Source organism: Elephantulus edwardii, unplaced genomic scaffold (assembly GCF_000299155.1).
Source record: "Elephantulus edwardii isolate Elephantulus edwardi_28Jun2011 unplaced genomic scaffold, EleEdw1.0 scaffold00114, whole genome shotgun sequence".
Lineage (NCBI taxonomy): Eukaryota > Metazoa > Chordata > Mammalia > Macroscelidea > Macroscelididae > Elephantulus > Elephantulus edwardii.
The window spans coordinates 9,295,653-9,320,524 of NW_006399864.1; the positions used below are offsets into that span (position 1 = coordinate 9,295,653).

General features: G+C 38.6%; 1 protein-coding gene across 2 annotated transcripts in view; it reads right to left on the reverse strand.

Moving 5' to 3' along the window:
- TRPS1 (trichorhinophalangeal syndrome I) overlaps positions 1 to 23,987 on the reverse strand; it is a 229,644-nt gene extending 205,657 nt beyond the window's left edge. Inside the window, exons 1-3 of one of the 2 annotated variants that reach the window (XM_006892339.1) lie at positions 23,951 to 23,987; positions 19,849 to 20,777; positions 3,436 to 4,565 (exon numbers count right to left, since the gene is read on the reverse strand). In XM_006892339.1, coding sequence (XP_006892401.1) covers positions 3,436 to 4,565; positions 19,849 to 20,777; positions 23,951 to 23,987 — 2,096 coding nt within the window. The remainder of the gene's footprint in view (positions 1 to 3,435; positions 4,566 to 19,848; positions 20,778 to 23,950) is intronic. The other variant, XM_006892340.1, reaches the window with a different exon arrangement.
- Positions 23,988 to 24,872: the final 885 nt, after the last annotated feature.

Consider the following 24,872-nt stretch of genomic DNA (forward strand, 5'->3'; position numbering starts at 1 on the left):
CAGCCATGTACCACACTATCAGACTACTTCTCTATCAGGGATTAAAAAAAAAATTCAATGTAGCCTCTATTTTCAATTTTCTATGGTGAGTCTCAGTAAGTTTCGTTTTTCAGGCAACATTTCAAGGTTTGGCAGAATATAACCAAATAGCAGTATAAAATCTGTTTATTATTTAATATGTGTATTACAAATACAAGTATGCAAACATATGCATGAAGAGAGACTAAAATTACGAAAAATGACTTTGTCCATAGTCTACATTTCTGAATTTTTTTACAGTGAACATATTTTTATGGATACTCAAAATCACAAAAGATCAGAAGAAAGGAGAATATGAAAAGTAGCTTTACTTTAACATATTTTGTTTTGTTACTGTTAAAATTGTATGTATGTGACCATACGCATATGTTGTTGTTGTTGTGTACCACTGAGATGGAACTGACCCATAGCTGACCCCCTGGTGGGGTTTTCATAAGCAGTTAATCGCACTGGAAGAGGTGGCCCATCCTTCTCCAGCAAAGCAGCTGGTGGCCTTGAAGATCGTGCCTTCAGCATTGCACTGCAGCTCTTATACTTTTTACTTAAATATTGAGAAAATATATTTTTTTTTACTAAAAGCGTGCTGAAAGTGTTTTACCAGACACATTCTTAAGCAATGCTCTTAGTGTTCTCATTTGCCCAAATAATCTACTAAGTACGTATCTCTTGTGTGTGTGCACGTGTCTGTGCTAATTTTCTCATAAAAGAAAGATGCCTCTAAAAAAAAACGATTATCTAATTTTGACATCATCTAGCAAATGTGTGCGTACAATATGTACATATTCACACATGCACGCCTGCCGAGCTCTGAGAGAAACTAATGTCTACTGGCCTCAGAGATAAATTAACATGCAGCTGACATCAGAGGAGCCAGAAACACTCACTGCAAGTGTGAACACATATTTGATTGCAGGACGGTGTCTTTCCTGGGCCTGACCTTATAAATTACACAGTGTAAATCTCAAGTGTTTTCTGAACATTCTGATTCACTGTGAACATTAGGATGCCCTTCAAATTAACATCTAATATTATTAGACTATTGTTAGACATGAACTTGCTTCATGACAGCTGACTGACAACAAACAGACACACATATTTGCCCTATAACACAATGTTTAAAGAGAATGGGGGGAATGTTTCAAAACTACATATATGAAAAGTGAAATGACTAGATTTAAAATCAGGAGACTGAAAATGCCAGCATTTCCAGTGCAATTCTAACTCACCGTGACCTTCCAAGAGGCTATAAATCATTAAGGAAGCACACTGCCCTTTCACCCAGGGAGCAGCTAGTGAGTTTGAACTGTTGACCTTTTGGTTAGCAGCCAAGTAATTAATGTGCCACCAAGGCTCTCTGGATATTGAAACTACATATAGAAAAGTACTTTAAAATAGTAGAGTGATATGATTCTTAGGGGCATTTGAACAAGATAGCATGCAATCCAGTAAACTCTGAGCAAACTCTTCACACACTCATACCCTATAGAGACCACAAACCTCTCTCTACATGCTTCTTCCCCAGGGAGGCAACTCCTAATCCACCAGATTAGGGCCAGGCTGTCATTAGATGCAACCACAGTACCACCGCCTTCTTCATCTTTCATCTTCATCTTTCTGATCATGATCTGCTAAATGTGTGCCATCCTCACTAAACTCAACTTCTGGGAGGGCACCGATATCATCTTGTTCTCCTGTATCTTCAATACACGACACAGTGCACTTTTTAAAATTAGTTCAAAGAATGGTAACATGAATGAAATAAAGTCACATAGCAAAAACGAAAAGTGCTCTGACTTCACAGTACATTAGGGGTTGTGCTGCTATCCTAAATACAGGTCTGTGGTTCAAATCCACCAGGTGCCCCTCAATAGAAAAAATCTCCTGCAGAGATTTACAGAGCCCACAGATGGTTGTGATGAGCTGAAATCAACTTGATGGTAGTGGGTTCAGTTTGGGTATCTTAAACAAATCTCTTAAATCTACTACAAATTACCCAGGAAAACGGATGTTTATGAAGACAGTGTAAGGAGCTCTCTGGTAGCCTAGTGGCAAGAAGCTGCACTACAATTCCAAGGGCATGTGGTTCAAAAAACCAGATGCTCCATGGGAGAAGGATGGGCAATCTCCTCCTGTGCGATTAACTGCCTCTAAAAATCTGCCAGAGGGTCACCTATGAATTGGTTCTCTCTTAGTGGTATTCAATAACAAGAACAAAGACAACACAGCAAGGGGAAACAGCGGAGGGGAAAGACTCACTCAAGCTCTAGCTATGATTCAGATAGAGAAACGCAAAGATAAATTACCAATACACTCACCTTTGGATTATTGTTTAGATATGAAGTAAAGATGCTGGAGAATTTTTTTTTTTACAGTTAAAAGATAATTTCATTTCAAAAAGGATAATGAGCAATATATTCTCAACTGACTGATTCCCAGTAGAAACAGTCAGAATAGGGAACTGGGATATGGAGTCATACTTACAGGGAAAAAGTAAAGGATAAACTGAGGCTCGTCAGCATGGTCAAGATCATGGAGAATTTACAAGTGCACTGAGTGAATGATCTAGAACAGATGGTTGCTGCTGTCGTTGTTGTGTGCCACCGAGTAGGAACCAACTCCTACCTGACCCGTCAGCACCTTTTCAGAGGCAGCCAATCACCAGGGAGGGGAATGCCCACCTGTGTCCCATGGAGCAGCTGGTGGATTCCAACTGCACACCTCTGGGATTACAGCACTGCGTTTGGGTGGGGGGTTTTGCCAATTTATTTGGATCGGTTTTTAATAAAATATTTTTCATTATTATTTTAATGAAAGTTTACATAAAAGTTAGATTTTCATTCATTTATTGTTATACATTTTTACCCCTTCTCCCTCAACCAGTTCACTTGTATGTTTTTTAAAATATTCATTCATTGTTGCCCAGTTACCTCTCTCCTCGCCCTCCTCCAAGTCTTCTTTGCAATATACCTCTTATTCTGGGCTACTGTCATGCATATAATGCCTAACCATAAACTCCTTTTAAACAGTTCTTTCCTTCATCTATTCCAGTGCAATGTTCATTCTCTATCCACTCTTATCCTATTTCCCTCCCAAACCCTCATGTCAGACCTGCTTTATAACAGTGGTGCTATGCAATATTTGTCCTTTTGTGACTGAGATAATTCACTCAGCATAATGTCCTGCTTTTGACCACTAGGCCACCAGAAACCGTCCAAGGCAAGTGGTCAAAGGAAAATCAGTAGCTATCAATTGTAGCTAAACTGCAATTACATGCACGCTCTTTTCTATTATTTTGCTCTATTACGTCCTCAAAGCACCCAATCATTTTCAACAATCATTTAATTAAGATCTGTATCTTCCTTCAGTTTCCACTTTACCTTCCCTGGGACAGCTTACCTGTAGTGTCGAGAAATCTCATCTTCCACCTGGGTAATAAAATCACATTTGGTACACGTGTGTTCTTTGCTCTCCTTAACAGTCGGCTGCCCCTCTGACCCCTGCAGGTGAGTTGCCTCTTGTTTGACCTCTGAGGCTTGTGACTCGTGCACACTCTCGTAATGGAAGAGGAGGACATCGACGTCGGGGGTGGAGAAGGAGCACTGGTGGCACTGGTGTTTGACTCTGGAGCTTCCGGCCGCCCCGGGGGACAAGTGCAAAAGCAGGAGTGCACAGTGGGAACAATTACTTTTTCTACAAGCAAACGGATAAGTAATTTCTCCAAGGTGCTTTTCCGGGCTGCAAAGGCCTCGGGGACAGAATGGACAGTGCTTAATGGTACACTTGTGAATGTTATGAAGCTGTTGATAGTGACGGAGAAGTGGCCCCACTACAATGACATCAGGGCCATGGCTTTTAGAGTATCTGAAGTCGCAGAACTGACAATTGTAGCTGGTCACCATGTTGTCCTCGGCTCCCTTGCTGGAGAAGTCCTTCTTCTTCGCCCCACTGGAGCCCTTGTCTGCCTTGGACACGGGCTCCCCTTCTGCACTTTTGGCGAGATCGTTCTGATTAATGACAGAGCCCCGAGAAAGCTTATCATTCAGTTCTAGATTAAGGCTGCCTGGCGGTGCTCCGCCATGCTGTTTGCCATAATGTTCTAGCAGTTTCACGGAGCTAGACGACTCACAGCTGAAACTACAAAACTTACACCAGTAGTAACTGGTGGTGTCAGTGCCATTCTGTCTCGAGGACTCGAGGGGCTTGATGGGCACTGAGTAGCCAACGGGAGTGTCATCCCCGGCCTTGACCGTGATCTTGTCCTGCCACTTCCCCAAGTCTCCAGAATCGCTGGAACGAAGGGTCAGGCTGGACTTGTTAGAGTTCTTCTCCGTAGGTTTCGCCCCCTCAGAGGAGGGGAGAGAAGCCTTGATTTTGTTCGGGTGAGTCTGCAGAAAATGTTGTTCTAGTTCAGCGGACGAGTTGCCCATGTACGTGAAGTTGCAGAATTTACAGCGAAAGTACTTGGTGTTGCCTTGGCAATCTGGGGTTTTCCGACCAATGCCAATGAAGGTCCCACCAGAAGTGACCTGGTGCAATTAAAAAAAAAAAAAAAAAAAACAAAAAACAAATGTACATTACTTTAAACATGCTGGTAACTCAAAGAATTCTCAGGGGAAAAGGGATTTGAGATATGCCAGATACTCTACATTTAAGAAAAACCCAAATAGGACTTATTAAGAAATCACTTGAATAATCAGAGCCAAGTAAAATTCCCACTCAGCTCGCCATATCCACTCTGAGAGGTTCATAAAGCTAACTATTTTAGACCAAAGTAACAGAAGAAGTAATGAAAGCACCATAACTAATTCAAGAGATTTAATAATATGTACTCTTTAAAAAAAAGGCAACTGAGTAGGATTTACTGTTTCCTCCTCTGAATCCCATTCTTCTCTAGGCATCTAAATCACGTGGGACTTCTTTTGACAAAGCTTAAAGGTTGCTATCAAAACCACAGTCAATTGCTCAAGGCTTCCTCAGTGCAGACTTTCTCCACAGAAATCTTCCATTCAGTTCCTACAGCAATAAGGTTGCAGGCAGCGAGGAGATATTAAAACCTTTGGGTAAAAGGCATTAAAATGGCCTCTCAAAATGCCTTTGAGTGGAAGTTCTTGCAATCATGAGAAAACTAAAAATAAAATGAAGTGGGCAGGAAATGTTGATGAAGGGGGAACAACGTGGCCAGCTGAAAATGTTTCCCATTGTAAAATAAATGGAAAAACTGAAAGGGTCTGATCTGATTAAGGTTCCTTTTTGTAGCAAAGGGCCTAACAACCTTCGTTTACGAGAAGTACATGATGTTCAAAAGTTTACGTAAAATAATCCATGCCACCACTCTGTCTTTTTTCCCCCTAGTGTGACCATATACAGTATCAGTGTTATGAATAGAACTGTGTCTCCCCCAAAATATGTTTTTGTAAATTCTCAAGTCCCATACCTGCAGATTTAGGACTAAGACGTTCTTTGTTATGTTAGGAAGCCTGTGCTCCTGTAAATTTGTTTCAAGCCAATCAGTCACCTTGGAGATCTAAAACAAGAGCAAAGCAGGCACAGAGAAGGTGTGCCCGAACTGGAAGGCACAGACGCACAAGAAGCTGCCGAGGGCTCAGAGAGCAGGGAAAAAGAGGAGACGAGAACCTGAAGCTGGCATAGAGAAAACCTTCTTCACACCCAGCGTCCTAACCTTGCACTGCTGGTCTCTAAAAATGCAAGAAAGTAAGTTTCTGTTTCTTAAAAGCACACACTTGAGGCTTTTGTTGTAGCAGCACTAGGAAATTAAGACATTGGGCTATTCAAAAACTACTCCGACTCTCTTCCATACCTCAATGTTGTTGTTTACCCTCGAGTCTGAACCGACCAATAGCTGACCCTCCGGAGGGTTTTCAGAGGCAGTTAATGGCACGGGAGGAGATTGCCCAACCTTCTCCCTCAGAGCAGCTGGTGGTGGCCTCGAACTGCAGGCCTTTGGGATTGTAGCGCAGCTTCTTGCCCCTAGGCCACCAGAGCTCCCTATAGACCTAACTAAATGTCCCCATGAAACTGCAGAAATACATGACTTACAGCAAAGTTTCTGACTCAAAAGCTCCAAAATGCAATTTCATCTCCCAACTAACAGAGAAATTTAAAAAAAAAACTTTTCCAGCAACCAGATGTAATACATTAAGCAAGTGGCATAATCATGTTCTGCCTTTTTCAACAGCTGCTCAAAAATGACACGTGTGATCGCTGCTCATATCCAAATCACTTCATGAGAAAAGTCTCCGGCATCTCAAAAAATCATTTTAAAGGATCTACTTGAAATGCAAACACTATTCTTTCAGTGAACTGACAAATATGTTGGCATTTCTATTGTACAAGGCTGAGAATGAAGTGTTCCTTCTGTCACTTAAAGGGAGGGTGTCACCTTAGTCAAGTTTCATAACCCTTCTGGTCAAAAACTTCCTCAACTTGGAAAATTTTTTTCAAATTATTCCCCACAGTACAGTCCAAGAAAATACGCATAAGACATAAATAACTCATGTCTAACTGTACACTAAGATCATTGATGGAGGTCTCCAACAGTGCTTAATTGAAAAATGGTAATGTTTTTCTTCAGATCTACTTTCACTACTGTAAGTACACAGATTTCAATCTGTAAATAACTCTGCACTGTCCATCCAGAGAGTAAAGAACAGGACACCCAATAATCAATCACTAGTGTTCAAGATGTAAAAGCCACACCATTCAAAGATACAACCTTAAGTGATTAAAATAACTAAGACTTTCACGGACATGCAACACATACTAAATTACAACGTGTGTGTGTGTGTATTTTCCCAATTGGCTAGACGTGGGACAAAATCTTAACTTCAATAAACATTTTGATGTGATGTCATCAACTCAGGAACTTAACTACATATGAATCCAAAAAGGAGGGTACATCCTAAAGAATCCCCTTCTTCTCTAACAGGCAAAGCAAGCCAGTTTGTCAGAATCTAGAGACATGCATTCACTCTGATTTAACAATGACTTTGCTATATAATTGTCAAGCTTCCCAAACATAAAATATTCTGATCTTCTCCTTGTCGAGCAGGGATCCCGAGAAAACAAGGCACCTCTTCACTGTGTCTTTAGTTTTGCAACTGTTAAGTCTCATGCTCAATACCAACAATAAAAGAGTAAAATGAGAAGGACAGATACTCTTAAGAAATCCTACACGAAATTGTGAAATGAATTCACACTACTACTAAACATCACACTATCTCTTCCAAAACCAGACAACAACTTTAAGGGTCAAAATATCCAGGTTAAAAATGACCACAATCAGAGAATACCATTTAATACTATTGTATTAAAAAAGAAAGAAAGAAAAGCCAGCAAATATTTTGTTTCATATAAACTAAGCTACCAGGGAAATCACATTAAGTCTCTTAAATCGGTGGTTGTCATGTGTCTCAAAGTTTTGTTTTTTAACCCACAGAAAATCATCCAAATCCTTTATTTACGATTCTTTTAGTGGCTAGAGACATAAATGATGCTGAGGAGTGGTTTTTATACTACTGACCACTCTTTCCCAAACCACAGAAACAAATAAACAAAACTCAAGGATCTCATTTAACAGTGAGGACAACATCTGACACTTCTATAGGTAATCTATTTGCTTCTTGGCAAAAAGCAGTACACTGTATTAGTGTTACATATTATAAAGAGCTGGTTTACAGTTATATACTACAAAATCTATCTTACATCATCTTGATAATACATAATTACTCAGTATTTTATTCCATTTTCCTTTCAAAAAAGAAAACAAAGGTTATGCTTGCGCCCATTTTATTCTTACCATGATGTCAGATGGGTTCTCAAGCCCGAGGGAAACATAACTGAGATGTATCATTTTAAATGCCATTGCAAAATAAACCAGGAATTACTCTTCTAGGAGACTGTACATATGATTATTGACTACCTTCATTGTATTTTCATGCCCACATGTGAATTCGAAACATTCTAGTTTAGGTCCATGTGTGCTTATACACACACACACACAGAGACAGCAGGAAGAACTATGCAAAGTAAGTGTTTGCTCTGGTGGCCTACTGGTAAGAACTTGTGCTGCAATTCCAAATGGATGCAGTTCAAATCCCCCAGCTGCACCTCGGGAGAAGGATGGGCAAGCTCTTCCCATGTGATTAATTGCCTCTGAAAACTCTCCAGAGGGTCAGCTATGTGAGAGTACTCAACAACAACAACAGTAATACTTTATAGATACTTATTGCCAAGAAACAGTTCCTACAGATTCAGAGAATTATTGCAAACTTTCCAAATGGTTGAATCAACAAAGAGTAAGGGAGGGAAGTATCCCTTCCTATCTCTGAGATCACAGGCAAGATAAAGAGTTGTTTATAATCTTTCTTCTTTTGCTAACTAGAGTTTTAATTATAGCCCATGAATCCTTTGATAGGAGCATTCACATTTTAAGAAGTATAATAAAACCAGAGACATACTCATGATCAAGCTAGACCATATCTCTGCCTTCAAGAAACTTACAGTTGAAGATACAAAGGTGGATTTAAAAATAATTTATTCACTTATATTTACCTTTGTTCCCATCACTTCACTCCAAGTTCTGTATGCTAAACTGCATGAAAATGCACAATCTTCATCTTCTTGGTTTCCTCATCCACATGAGAAAAGGTTGTATACCTAAGTAACACTGTACACTGTGCCATTCCATAGTGTTTGAGGATCAAGTAAAAAAATGTGTCTGAAAATTACTCACAAACCCCAAGGCCAGCTCTCTAGCAGAACTTTCTGTTCTGTCAAATATGGTAGCCACAGCCCTTGAGATAGGCCCCAAACAGCTGACAGACTGATTGTTTTACTTATTTTTATTTAAGTGGTTTTATTATTTTTTATTAATTCAATTTTACATAACTGAAGCTTAAACAGCCACATGTGGACAGCAAGCTACACAGTCTTATTTACATGGACTGGATTGTTATTTAATAAAATAAACCCTGAATTCTTCTTGCCAATGGGAAGAACAGACTAAATAAAGTCATTCAGTAACATAAACTCATAAACTTGTCACTCCCAGTATTCTTAGCTGTAAATCAGAGGAGGTTCTTTTCTGCTGTTACTAAATTAATGCTTCATTTTAGAGCGCATCTTTGACTGCAGAAATAGCAATCTTTGAAAGTATACAAAGACCTCAGGACTATTGACTGGGTGAATGAATGAACTCATTACATAAGATGTAAACATAAACAGGAACATCTCACACCGAGGTCCCTACATTATCTTAAATAAGGAAGTAACAGTAATCTCTGGTCTCATCATCAAAAGCTCCACTGAACTTCTTCAAGAAGCAGCAAAATGGATCTTTCTCAAAAAAAAAAAAAAAAAAAAGACATGGGACCATTTAGTTGTAAGTTATATAAAGAGAAACACTGAAAAGAATTATAGAAATATTTAAAAAAAAAACCCAAAAAAAAAACCAAAAAAAAAAAAAACAAACCCACACATACCCAACAAAAATTCAATTATTTTCAGTGACAGGACTGTAAAGGGTTTTTATTTTATTGCATACTAATTTTAAAAACTATTCCTTATTTATTTTCTGTGACTTTTTTTACATTTACTTACAGATATCTTTATATAAAAGCTTTCATGGAAAGGTTGAACATGTAAAGGTCTTTTTCAAGGTCTTGAGCCTCACTTTATTTCTTACCTCCAATGGAGCAAAACTGTATCTTAAAGAAAATATCAAATGAAATAGTTTCTACTAAAAAAAAAAATTGTTTTTAAATCTTCAGACCTCATAAAATGCCACTTTTTAGCTCTTTACTGTCAATGTAATAACAACAAAAAATTGTTTGAACTGAACATAAATTTTCCTCTGATGTGGTTTATTTCCAAGTTACAATCAATAGCAACAGAGACAATCATTAAGGTACTAAGTTAAGAGGACTTGAGGTTATGGGCTGATCAACAAAAAAGCAAAAAACTTAAAAATAAAAAGCAAATTTGCTCAAGACCACTGTTCAAATACTGAATTTTCAAATAACTTGAAGACAGTTGTAAGTGTCAAGCTTGGGAGAAAACCACTATCATCAGGATCAGTTTTCTAGTCTACCTATAAAGTCTATCTGCTCCATATAACTTTTCCAAACACATTCCAGAAGACAGTGAGTCTCAATGACTTATTTTTTTTCCTAAAACTTTAAAAACGTTCAATACCAAATCTAAAAAAGATAACCATCATCACCGTTTCAAGACACAGCCTATATATTCTCACAACAATTTTATTAAACTGTCCTCATATGAAATAAGAGATTTCATATTGAAATAAAAATCAACGTATCAATGTTGGGGGAAGAAGAAAATTTCAATTAGTCCAAGGAGAAACCCACAAATTTGAGGGAAAATAAAAGACTGCACATTCTTAACTATGTTGACATTAACAATGTTTTTTTAAAAAAATTATCTTAAGAAATACTGTATGCCAGATTTATTTTCTTCTTCTACTTAGCCTAATTCTTCACTAATTTCTCTTTGGTTATCTGGCACCTGGGATACTTAAAAACTAATAAGCCTGAAGTCTATATTATAAGTAGGAAGACAGTATTTCATGGTGAGATACAAAATAAATAAACCAAAAAAAGTGAAGCACCCAGTGGATTCTAAGGCAGAGTGCTTTATCACTTGTGTTCCTCTCCTGCTTCCAATGGGTCCATGAGGAAGAGAAGTAGAAACTGCGTATCTGTTCTGAAGTGTGTCATATTTGGAAGAAGCTGTGCTGTGAAAGGCACGCAGTTCAAGTCTATCAGCTGCTCAGCGGGGAAAAAATACAAATAATCTCCTGTCAGATTTACTACCTCTGAAAACCCACTAGAGGATCAACCATGAGTCAATTCCAACTTAACAGTACAAAACCACCACCACCACTGGAAATGCAAAACGTCCTTTCAAAAGGGATGGGTTTGATTACACGCCTACTATGTGCCTCTTTCTGGAGACACAAAAGAAGTGACACAGTCCAAGCACCAGCCTGCCTGTGCTTTAAGACAGAACATTCCCTGGTGAACAGAGAGCACTCAGTGTAGCCTGTACTGCTTTGTGCTGCTTGAGATGCAACTGCTTCCAAGAGAGGCTGTGAGGAAGAACCCCTCACCAAGACTGAGGAATCAGTGAAAGGCTTCTGGTAGGAGATGACGGTAATGTTGAAGACAGAGAGTGGGCATTTGAGAGGAGTCTCAAGGGCAGTGTCTGGGAAAGGCATTTCATATGAAGGACACCTAACAAGCAAAACAAACAAAAAAATAAGGGTGAAACTGTAATATACTCTTGAGGGTCTTAGAGTACTATCAAGCTTGAGATGGTCTCTGTCATGTAATGGTATTAAATGCTATACATGTTGCTGTTGGATGCCATCAAGTCAGTGCTGACCCATAATGACCCTGTGTCCAACAGAAGTAAGCCCCGCCCAACCTCCTTCCATCCTCTCCCTCTGCTGTGCTGGAACCCACTGCTTTTGTAGCCACTGTGTCAATGTATCTGAGGACCTTCATCTCTTTCACTGACTTGCTGTATTTTCCAAACATGATGTCTTTCTCCAGAAACGAGCCCCTCTTGCTAACATGCCTGAAATACGTCAGATGAAGTATGGCCTTGCTTCTAAGAAGTCTGGCTACACTCTTTCCAGGACTTTGTTCTTTTGGCAGTCGTCACAATGAGAGGAAATTTGGAAAACCAATGTTTTATTCGAGAACTTTATTTCATTAAACTGAAGAATGAAGGCAGATCTGTAGTTTCTTTGAAATATAGAATCACCGGCCACGAAGTAAAAATTGTATAATAAAAAAATGGCAAGACTGGAAGGATGAAAGGAGGAAGGAAGAAGGAAAGAGGGAAGTAAAAAGAGGAAAGATGGGGAGAAAAAAAAGAATAGCAGGACAAAGAGAAGGAAAAGGAGGTAAAAAAGAGACAGGAAAGAAAAGGAAAAGAAAAAACTCTAAACCACACCAGTAGCAACTTCTCTTTATCTTCTAGTTCATTCCAGCTCACAGAAACCCAACAGGACAATACAGACTCACAGAGCTTCCAAGGTTGACATCCTTTTCCCACAAAGTGCTGGATGAGCTTGAACTGCCAACAGTCTAGTTAGTGCTTAACCATTACATCAATAACTGTGTACCATCGGGTAGAACTGACCCACAGCTGTCTCTCCAGTGGGTTTTCAGAGGCAGTTAACTGCACGGGAGGAGACTGCCCATTCTTCCAAGTAAATATTAACGGTGGAGGCAATAAAAGAATAAGGAAGGACTGAAAAGTATAAACTGCCCAACTCTTTAGGGGAGAGGGAAATAGCATAGCAAAGACCAGGGTTGCTACTGAGATTTCTAGTTGAGAAGATGTGAAACTGGGAACAGACATGAGAACAGGCCAAAAGAGCTGTTTTGGTGAAGGAGTTAATGTCTTGAGCTTTCTTTATACCTGTTGACTTTGAGGTGCCAGTGAAAATCAAGGTGGAGCTGTCCCTCAGCTGGAAAAACAGGTCTCTAAGCAAACCATCCTTTATTGTGATATTCCCAAAGACATCACTGGACACATGAAAGAAATGAGGTGTTCTTTAATCCCACAGCAACAGTTCATCTAGATATTAAAGGGGAAATGCTACAAAAAAGCAGGCTCTTTCTCAATTTCCCAGACTCCTCACTGGACTCATGCCCTTTGCTCACGTTCAGAATCCAACAAGACAGTTCTGAGCACAGCTGAGGTCTGCAGTGCGCTCAAGGGAGACACTCCAGAGGCTTCCAGACTTGTTCTGTCCCCCACCTGTGCTTACTCCCAAGCAGAGGAGAAAACTGAATTACACAGCCTTGGAGAACATAAACGGGAACTGGGTGCATCTCCTTAACCTTTAATCTGCATAGAAAAATCACCTTCAACTATATAACCCCAAGTAGAAGAAAATTCTCAGATTATTTACTAAATCCCTAAAATAAAGCCCTCAAACTGAGTGAAATAGCAACGGAATCAAACGGACGAGTGGAAAGTCCCTTAATTAAGGAATAAAAACACAGCACTAAAACTGGTTTAATTGGAATTCACCCTCTATTTAATAATTAGCAGATCATAATAGTTGTGTTTTTAATGACAAATCAGCAAAATTAATTGGCCTTTCAATGACTCCAAGTATACTCTCAGTGATGTGTTTTGAAAATGTGGTATTACATTATGTGAAAGAGATAACAAAGTTAAAGAACTAAGTCCTCCTATTCAGTATGGTTAACTTAATATGTACCAGGTTGACCAGTTTTTCTTTTCTCTTACATGCAACTGCTCTATTTCTATTGCTTTTGGAGTTGTAGTAAATTCAGCCTAAGTATTTACTGGGGCTATGGTTTAGTGGACAGGAACTGAGCTGCCAACACAAAGGTGCAGGGCTCAAATCCATCAGCTGCTCCAAAGGACAAAGATGGGTCATTTCCTCTCATGCAATTTACTGCCTCTGAAAACCCACTGGAGGGTGAGGTATGGGTTGGTTCCAACTCACAAGCTGACAACAACAATATGTATCAGCATGATTGTGAGGATAGGCATCCTAGGCCATCTATCTTGGTTTGCATCTCATTTATTACTCAGTTCTGTAATCTTGGGCAGATTATTTTTATCTTCACATGTCTCAATGCCTCTTCAATTTTGGCATGGGCACAGAGATAGGTCCACTTTAAAAGTTTATGAACTGATTAAAGAACTCAAATCCACATAGACACACACCGCTATTATTAAAAGTGAATCTAAAATTGGGAAAACAGATATGCACCATTTGTTGACAATATAAAAAGAACAGATACACTTAGAAGTAACACAGAAAACTAAATTTCACATCAAATGTTCAACTAAAAGCAAACAATTATCATTTACTTCAAATTTTTTAATAGCATTAGAAAAAACTCCTGGCCCTAGACTCCATGAATGAAATCAGCAAATTAAATTGTATTATACTGGCTGAGAAGTCTCCTAAAGTAGTTGTTGTTGACTACCATCGAGTCGAGTGCAACTCATATCAACTCTATGAACAAAAGACTTAATGCCTTTCCAAAGCTATCGTCATTTCTCCAAGTTCATATAGTTTTAAGAGGCATGTGGTTTAGGAAGTGGGTGCCACCCCTGCTTCCCAACCTGTTTTACAACTGGGAGCTCTACCAAACACTGTCCACATTGGGAAACCATTCTGGTACTTGATACCCGATTGGCACAAGGTTCAGCATAAGAGCAAACAAGGTTACTTTATACTGCATACTGACAAAGAGTGATATACAAAGGGGAAGAGTTTTCCTCCAGATAGAACGGCACTAGTTTCACTTAGCAGTGGTTAAATGTTGTCAAGTCGAATACGTCTGAGAGTAAGTTTTGCACGAAAGACCTAAACTCTGTTCTATAACTAACATCATTTCTATACAGAATTTTGTTCTATAACCACCAACATTTCTACAGGCACTAAATTTATACCTGTGTTTTCAACAGATGTACATATGCACTGTAACGACAGTAGCCTAAGAAACAATAAAATTACTGTATAATCTCGTAATTTGATATGGGCAGCATAGCAACTACTTGGCAGATAAAACATTTACTACATTTTCAGTTTTAAGATCAATTAAAAATGATATAAATTCATACAAAAAGTTTACTTTGTTGATGTTGCCATCTGTTGCCAAGTCAGAACTGAGCTGACCCTCCAACAGCTTTTGGAGGCTATAAATCACATGGGAAGAGACTGCTCATCTTTCTCCCACAGAGCAACTGGTGGATTCGAACCACATGCCTCTGGGCCATTGGTGGTGCGCAATTCTTTACCGCTAGGTCACCAGAGCTCCCTATGAAAAGTTATATGACTCATTAGAAGTTATATAATTTGGCTGAACACCATGGTCACCAAGCTTTCTTCTTCTAAACAATCTGTAAAGAACAGATTAAATATCTGTAAAGATACTTTGTTTTAAATGAGCTATATGTTCTTTAAAGAATAGCAAGCAAACAAAGCTAAGGAGGGCTTGATATTTATCTTTCTCTCATGTGACAAAGTTGAAAGGTGGTGTAACTGTCATGAAGATAGACTGAAAAAGAAGGTCAAACAATTCTAGTATGGGGGCCACACTACTCAGCCCAGCCATCTTTACGGATAAAAATGGCCCTGCAAATGCCAGAACTTCACTTGGCTTTATGGCCCTAGGGTAGGCATATGTTTTATTTTGCACACTTTATTACTTGTTAAAGAGACACGGTCCTGAATATATATATGGGTTCATATGCCAAACATTCTCTACTATATAGACAGTCTGAATTGATTAAAGTCTCATTCACCAGCTTTTCTAAAGTGTAATCATCCTCAGCTCAGAAAAAACAAAGAAACAGAACCTGCTAAGATCTACAACTTCCCTCCTATTCCAGATCAAAGGACTCCAGGAGAAAAAAAAGCAAACCCAAATTAAATAAATATTTGGAAGTCAAATTCAAGAAAAGTCAAAATAGACCACAATGAGATTAATGTGTCCAGGGTTTTTGGTTTTGTTTTGTTTTCAGACCAAACTCTAATCCCCTGTTCAAATGAATGCACTGGTATAGGTTAAGTATCTGTAAAGTCGATACAGTTCAAAATACTGGAAATAGAAAAACAAAACGTGACTTCCTATCTCCAAAATCTGTTCTTCCTGCTTCCAACATGACACACTGGGCAACTCGAATGAAAATATTTACAAAACAGAAATGGAGTTCTGGCTTAAACACAGGCCAGTTCGTGGTTAAGTGAATGGTGAGAGTCTTCTCTTAACCTCAAGATTTTATAAAAGGGACCCAATGAAATTAATAGATGGTATCTAATAGCTATCTTCTTAAGAGTCCTGAATAATGCAGAGTAACAGGAAAGGGTTACTAATATGAAAGGGTAATATATACATTGTGAGCATTTATAAACACAGGATGGCTTAAACACTTTCCCGTGGGAAGCACAACCTGACAGAACTCCTACTTTTACAACCTGATCTGAAGGCTCAGAGCTCCCCCATAAAGATGACGCAACGCCCTAATGCACTGCACATTAAGCCCCAATGAAACAGTGAAGTTCACATTCAACAATGCAGGCCTCCATTCAGGGATGGTTTAAATATAAGCATAATAAAGCAGATTAAAAAGAAAGAAGCTGTAATTACTTTTTTAAGAACCTCAATCTCTTGTCCTATTATTGGTCTATATGTGACCCTCAAAGGCAAAGACGGGTAATAAAAACCCCATGAAGGGATTACCAGGCATGCCATACCCTTAAAAAAAAAATAATCATTAATAAAGTATTTAGGGAAAACAAAACAAAACAAAAATTTTAAATTAAAATACTGGTCAAGTCACTCAACTTTGGGCTTAACTACATTTTTTTGGGCAAAGAAGAGACCTGTTTTCTGGTTTTAGGGCTGTGTGTGAGGGTGTTTGGGGAGAATGAACTAACAGACTTAGAAAAGCCAGTTCTGATTTTATGGCAGGTACTTCTTTTGTCCAGTTGGGGACTCTACTAAGTAGCATGCACATGCGCACGCACACACGCACACACACACACACACACAGAGTTTGGTACTATCACTAACAAAAAAGCTTTGATTCAAGTCACTAAAATATTACTGACACAGCACTGAACACTAGGTGTATCTAAATATCCATTATTCCTCTAAATACATGTCAAATTACTGACAAGAACTCTTGAACTCATAACTGAAAATCTTGGAATCGGTTCAAATTATTTCTTTCCCCCAACTATGTATCTCAAATCTGCAGTCAAGTTCGTTCTGATTATTTAAAATCAACCATGTTAAACCAAAACCTAGATCAAAGCCAAAGAGTTCTTTAAATCCTCTGCTCCAGCTTCTGTTCTTTGTGCTCAGCCTAAAATATCATAAATCTATCATTTACCAACTGTCCTGTCTGTATGGGGGAAAAAACCCAAAGAGGAGCCAGTTGAGTTGAAGATGATGAATGAATTGCTCATCTACTACTCCAATTAGTTGAAATTACAGATGCATATAAATGCTCCCTGCCAATGACTGATTATTTGTCCATTACAACTTGTATTTACCAACATCTTTTTATCAGACTCCACACAAGCCATTAACTCACTATAAATTTCTGACAAAACTGCATTAAAGAAATCCTACAGTCAGCATCTTATCTCCCACAGCTTTTAGTCTCCCCGCAATTCAAGTGCCAAGGAAAGGCACTCCACCACCACATTACAGCCACACAAACGTGCAGGAAGGGAGGGGATTGCAGAAGTCCTTTTATTCAGTTTACACATACAGGGAAGCTATTCTATATTTATTTTAGACTCTGAAAGATATTAATAACATCACTTATCTTCAGACGATTTCTGCAGCAACATCTGATGTTTTCAAAGAATGCTCAACATTAGCATTTGGCCCAAAAGGCTACTTAATGCCGTCTATAAATTGAAACGAGCTCTGCTAAGACTCATTCCTTAACCAACCGCTTCTTGAAAATACTCACCTACTTTTTCCACAATTGCTTCCCCCTCCTACTTTTAGCAAAGTTATTTGTCTTTGGAGAAAAAAATAAATATCGATCATAACATGATTCTCTTCCCTCACGCAGTTCCTACCACTTTCTGTCTTCTCTGCAGTGTGGGGTTGTGAAGACCTGGTAGACAGCACAGGCCAGGATCAGCTGTTTTATTTCTCCTTCTATTAGTTCAAACTCAGATAGCTTCTACATCTGTTTTATTTCTCAAATCACTGCCCAGAAAAAGTGTCCAGCTCATTCTACCCAAACATAAACTTTACTATAAATAACAGAGAGCCTAGCAAATAACAGTTTGGGAGAAATGGAAGAGTGTTTAAAAATCGGAATTCTTCCAAAATGCAGGCCTCCATAATCTTCAGTTGAGAGTCTTTCTGACAGGCTAGCTCAGCTTCCCTCAGATGTTGTCCCCAGAGCTAGCAAACTGAAGCTGCTGCCGGAAATCCAGGTATTAACATCATATTACTTGCTAATTATAAAACACCGTTCCACACACTGACATTATTCACTCTGAACCCTTTTATCTAAAACACGTTATTTGCTTTCCGATCACAGTTTGACAGCAGAGTGTATCTGACATTAGACAGTGAGATGATCTTTAATAAGACAGCAGTTCAAAGCTTGCAGCTTTCATGCATAATAACTATGTTGGCTTAAAGTTGGCGCTCCACAAAAATAATTCTATTTGTGGAAATTCACAAAGTGAGAAGGAATTTGGAGAGAGCTTTACGAAGATGAAGTTGCCTTTTTAAGGGTTCTTCTTTCTATCTCCCTCAAAGCGATAGGGCTGACTTTCTGACATCTTAAAGACTCAGAAATCTCTCTTCTGATCTCTCCTACAAGTAGTGCAAAAATATGCTCACTTTCTATTACTCACAACTCCTTTGTCTGTCATTGGCTCCATGTCAGGAGAAGTCTACAGTGAAGGTGCTATAGCGGTTGAGCTGATAAAAAGGAACGCTATTTTAAGGGACTTAGTAGGCCAAAGAAGGGCAAGGTAATTCCATTACTTCTTGGTACTTTTTCTAATCTTTCCTAAAGACGGTTCAGGGAGATCTGGTGGCCTAGTGGCAAGATGCTGCACTGCAATCCCAGAGGTACGCGGTTCAAATCCACCAGATGCTCTGCTGGAGAAGGAGGAGGCAATCTCCTGCTGTTCCAGTCAGATCTGATTTGATGGTACATGTAAAAATAATACAATAAAAATTAAAAAAAAAGAAGGTTCAGTTATCAAGCTTCCTATATTTTAAGATCCTCCTGGTCTAATAATATCCAAAAAAGTCTACTCACTCACGAAAGTCAAATACTTTTCTCAAGATAAGCATGTGTCTTGATCACACTACAATTACATGAATTTGTTTTTTTAAGACCCCATCCTATTTTTTGTGCTATCTGAAATAGTAACAGGTTTTTCTTTAGTTTGCTGGTGGTTTTGGGGGTGTTTTTTTTAACTTTAGTTCACATATGCTGTGAACTAAAGACAGAAAAGTAGATCAAAAAGTTATGCTCATTTTAATAAAAGTAAAACTCTGAATTATTACTAAATGCTTTAATCAATTCTAGCCATTTTCCTGAAATGCTGGAAGGAATGCTTTCCCAGCCTACTCCAAGGCCACTCTCGTGTCTCTAGTACTTATGATCACACGAACTCACTTGCAATCATTAAGTAACTTTAGTCTCAAATTTCCATTTGGGATTAGTTTGTGTTTTCAGGATTGTATCTTTATTTTAACCGTCAGTGTAACTCAAATCCAGTTCAACTTGATGTCCCGCCGAGTGTAAAATCAAATCCTAACCCAAGAGACAGCAAAGAACCTCACTGAAGCCAAAGTCCTATATATGAAAATTTTTAAAAGCCTGCGTTATTATCATGAGAGCCATACAGAGCCGTGCCATAGTTAGAAGACTGTGAAAACAAACAAATTGCCAAGAAATGTGTGCAGAAATACAAAGCCTAGCTAATTCTAGCAAAGCCTTTTCTAATCGACATATTGGGATCGTTTCCCAGGCTGACAGGTTAAAGGCAACTCCAAAAGCAGTTGTGAATGAAACAGATATAGAATGCACTCGTCTCTTCCACTGGACCAAGCAGGCGCCTCTTCTGGACCCAGGAGCTTGGTTTTTAAACAGGCACAAACACACACACATACATATTCATTCTCTCTCTGTCTCTCTCTCTCTCTCTCTCTCTCTCTCTTGCTCTCTCTCTCTCTCTCGTTTTAGACACAGATTACAATATAAAGTACAAACCTGCACGTCATAGGTCCCATTTAATAAAACAGGCCTGGAAGAGTTGATGTCTTGCAGCACACCAGAAAGCACCGAGCGGTTGACCTTCTGGAAGTCTTTGGAATGGCTGAACTGCACCATGTTATGAAGGGCCAAGATTTTGCTGTCCAGCTCAGCATCCTGCCTGGTGCGGTTATGCAGTCCTAGGTGATACTTTCGGAAGTGCTTAATCAGATCTGTGGGATCGTTGCCATAGTAACCATAGCCACAGATATTGCATTTAAAGTCCTGAAGCTCCGGAGACAGAGGTGCCGGGTCTGGGTTGTCATTCACCAGTAAGTCAGATTTGGATTTATTCAGTCTTACACCCCCATCTGAAGGCACTTGTGGGTTTTTTGAGGCCACCGAAACTGGGCTGGAGCCTTGACAATTGGCCTGACCACTCTGCGATTGCCCGGTTTCCTCTGTAGCCTTTGGTGACATCTTATGCTCTTCCTTCGTCTCCAGTGATTCCCCTGATGGGGTGCAGGCCATATCTTGAGGGTCATCTGCCTCTGCTCTTTGAGGAGACTTCAAGGGCTCACAGACTTCCCCAGCAGCTGGAGATGAGAAAGCCAACATATTTCTGTCTGTCACCTCATCATGTGGAAAGGAGGGCAGGTTTCCTCCTTTACTGGGGCTCTCATAATTGAAGCCAGCCTTCTCACTCAGGACTGAGCTTTTTAAGTTCTTCCTACTGCTAGAAGATGGATCCTGGACATGCAAGCTCTTTTCCTCCTTATTATTTAGTTCTGCAGCATCCCTCTGCTCCGTGTTTTCTGACATCTGATCTGCAGAAAATTCTTTGTTCTTTCCAGATACCTTGCTTTCAGTACCTATAGGCTCCAGGGTCTGGCCCTCGCCTTCACTAGCAACGTTTCTCAGAGGGGGGTTCTTTTTCCGGACCATATCTGTACAAATACAAGGAAGAGACAGATGAGGGGTTATCTGAGAGTTATAGACACATAATTCAATCTAGAATATTTTCTTTATTCTCTTACATGGGTATTTGTGGGGGTTTTTTTCAAAGTGTTTAATACAATACTCCCTCTGGTGGGGGGAGAGGGTCCATTTCAAAATCTGCAACATATTCACACGAAAGCAAACAACTGATACTTAGTGTTATTTTTGTAAAAAGAGTAGTTCACTTTTGTACTAAATGGTTTTAAGATTTCTTAAGGACTCAGTATTTTGACATTATATATTCCGTAAACTATAGTTACTATTTCTTGTCATATTATAATTTTGTCAAATTTCTTTCTCTAGTTATAGTAATATATATAAAACCTACCATTCATATCTAGATTATATAATATAGGCATACATATATTTCCATATGCTGTTCTATTTATATGTGCTACCTATTATGTATATCTATATACACATAATCTAAATATATATATGTGTGTGTGTGTATAAATATATATAAATACACACACACAAACAAGAGCAAGGTGGTCACAATGTAAAACCAGGACAGAATACAGCTTCTATCAAATATTGTCAATGCCAATAGACCAAAGCTGTAGGGGTTAGGCAGAGTGAAAACTATCCTATTTCTTTCAGGAAATGGAAGGCAACAAATTTACATCTTTGCCCTACCTAGAAATGACTTTAAGCCACCTTTGAAGGTTAACTGACATTGAAAGAGGACTTACATCTCACTGGCTATGGCTAATTCAAGTTTTACTACAATTCTATCATCCAACGTGATGGAGAAATGATGGAAGTCTCGAATTTCAAGGTACACCCTGATGAAAAGTTACATTATCAAAAAATACTGGAAGTTCACTCATGTCAAACATGGTAAGATACTGTCCATTACCCATGGCTCATTTTTATATGCCAGCTCAATTATGGCTTTTAGGTTAGTTTTCTCAGAGGCGGTGACCAGGGTCAGAATAAGAACTTAGTGACAAAATTCTCTAATGCAGTGTAATTAGTCAGAACTCTTAAGGATCTACAGAGATAAGAAACAATTTGTGTCATGTCAGTAGGAGAATGTATGAGCCAGGTTGCCTTGGCACCAGAGCCCATTGCTTTTGTTCCGTAATCATTCAAGAGCATTCCTGCCCTGTACTGTGTAAGTCACTGCCCCAAATGTATTCTGGACACATCCTCTTGTGACTGACTAATAAAACAAATCTTCTTTACTAGCCGACTCTGGCCACAGGACAGATTTAACTGAACTAGTTACACCATGATTAGCCAAAATGTCCTGAGAAAATGCAAACTAATAACACGTTCCAGTCGTTTTCATCTGTAACTTCGCACAAGTGCTGAAGAACCACATCGACTCTCGATCCATGGGTGTACCTTTACCTCTGAAAAAGCCAGTCAAGCAAAATTTTTATGACGTGAATCACTGAAATGAATCACAAAGAAAATGCACTAGAATGTAGAGACTGTTTCCCCAGTGAAAATTCTCACTGATTACATAATGTCAAAAATACAAGAGAACTTCCTTTAAGAAAGTGCACTCTTCTTGTTTAGAAATGGATAACATTATTAATCAAGTATCTATAAAATGTCACTATTGGAACAGTAAAAATACAAAATACACACTTATGGGGTAGAAGCTTCATGAAAAGTACAGGGCATGAGGTAACAAGAATTAAACTTTAAAACTAAACTAGGTAACTATCATTTAAAAATAAAAACTGGCTAGTGAATTTCTTTCATTTAATGCCTGCACTTTAATGTCTTAGTTTTTTATTTTGACTTTTTAGATTTCTATCCCTCCTTCAAATGTGACTAAAGTCATCCTGGGAAATTGTAATAACGTATGCAAGAATGGAGAGAATTTTATTGACAGCAAACAGGGAGGGGGGAAAAAAAGAGTAAAAATTCAAAGAGGAATCCTGGGAACCTAATTATGCTTTAAACATGTTTCCATTAAAAAAAAAAACCAAAACACTATTTTAATTTCTCCTACAGAAAAGGACTTTCTATTTTACTTTCTACTTTTTTGTGCATATTAACAAATATTCACTCATATAGATATGTCACACTTTGGTTCAGCAGCTATGCTTTCCTCTCCAGAATCTCCCTTTTTCCCTATCACTTACTCCCTTTGGTAACTATTACAATGTCATCTTTCCTTACACAAATGCTGAACAACTATTATCACTTCTATGTGCTCATTTTCTTCTTAGTAAATAAAAACAATAACCAAATTAATACAGTGGCACAACAAAGACAGAAATTCTATATGAAACAGTGGGCCCCAATGAATAAATGAGGAACAAATACAAAAAACTAAACTTATCTATCAAGATGAAAGAAAATGGCAATGACCATACATTAGTTAATCCTCAGGGTGAAACAGCAACATTGTCAAAAGTTAGAGAGCTAAGATTAAATACTGTAAAATTTGTGTGTGTGTGTGTGTGTGTGTGTGTGTGTGTGTGTGTATACACATACATTAAAAGCAATAAATTAATGTCCAGAAGAAAAACAAAACTACATTTTACTGACTTATTGTTATCTTCAAAAGATGTAATGGATCATAGTTTAATAACTACTCAATCAGCATCTTTAAAGCCTGAGAGAAAATGTGATATAATTAAATTATCATCTTCCCAAATTTCAGTTCCTCCTTCCACCCAAGAACAAACCTTCAGAACGCATGACTCACTGACTCCTTATGTTGAATAGTGCCCTTAATAATATACATCGCAAAGAATGTTAAGCTGCTAAAACTTCAAAGAAGCATCAGAGAGGTCATCTGCGTTTTATTTTTTATTGTGGGGGGCATGGCATGTCTTAATTTAGATGCTTTTTAAAAAAAAATATGTGGTTCATTTAGTCAACTATACTTTGAAGTAGCTATAGAAAAAATAATTTTTTACTAGAATTATATCACTATAATTTTTCAGAGTGACATATTATGTAAATATAAGCACATTTGCAATACTTCTCAGTGGAAGGAACTCCCCGAGCAAGTCATAAGTTAGATGCCATAAGACTATAGCCACCCTCAAGTTATTATCTCCAAGACAAAGAACAGATTGCACTGTGTTTCACTGTGTGCCAAGAACTTTTCCAGTTAACATTTTCACTTGAAAAAAAATGGATCACATACTTGTAAAGTCATACCCAGCATTGACTTCATGGGGCATGTGGCTTTAGAGTGCTTTTTATAATTATTAATTCTATTAGTCAACTAGCAGGAAGCTAATGCAATTGTCTTAGGAGATGCTCAGAAGACACAGAAGACATTTGGAGAGCCGATCTGTACATCTGCAAAACAAAACAAAAAAAAAAAAATCCCTCCTAAATGATGTAAACACATTTTCAAATATCACCCTTAAAAAAACATTAATAAGCCAGCACACCATGAGCTGCTCACAGGTACCTGATAAAAGAATGAGCAGAGCCTTTGGCAAACCTCTCTCCCCTTGACCCGAGAATGAGGAAGGAGAAGTATGTAGAAAAGGTTACCAGGGTGGAAATCATTTTGACGACAGCCTGTGATGCTGGTGAGATTATTCACCTCCAACGCCTTTCAACACTAATACTAACAAGAACTGTAAAACTTACCTATACACCAAGGTCGGGTCAAAACGATCTCAAAGAATGAACATCAGCAATGACTTTTATACAGGAAAATCTAAAATCTATCAAGCCTTAATCATTAGATTTGGTAAGTTTATTTTAAAATTCAGCATTCAAATAAAAACAATAAAAGGTTCTAAAATGCCAGTGATAGAAGGTCTGCTACAGGCAATGGTTTGAAATAATGGAGCTAAAAGTGAATGAGCAACAGAATTTAAACGAAGGCCAAACAAACAGGAGTTGCTTGGGAGACACTGCCCAGGCATCGTGAGCCCCAGTGTCACAGCAGAGCTCTGCTCCAGACAGTTTTCAATGGCTGAGCCCCCTCAACCAGAAGTCAATCACCAAGCTCTCTTCCCAAGCAGTTTCAGGGAGACTCAGTCCATCTTATGGTTGGGAGCTGACAGCATGAATCATTTGCCACTCACAGGCTAAATGACACACTTAAG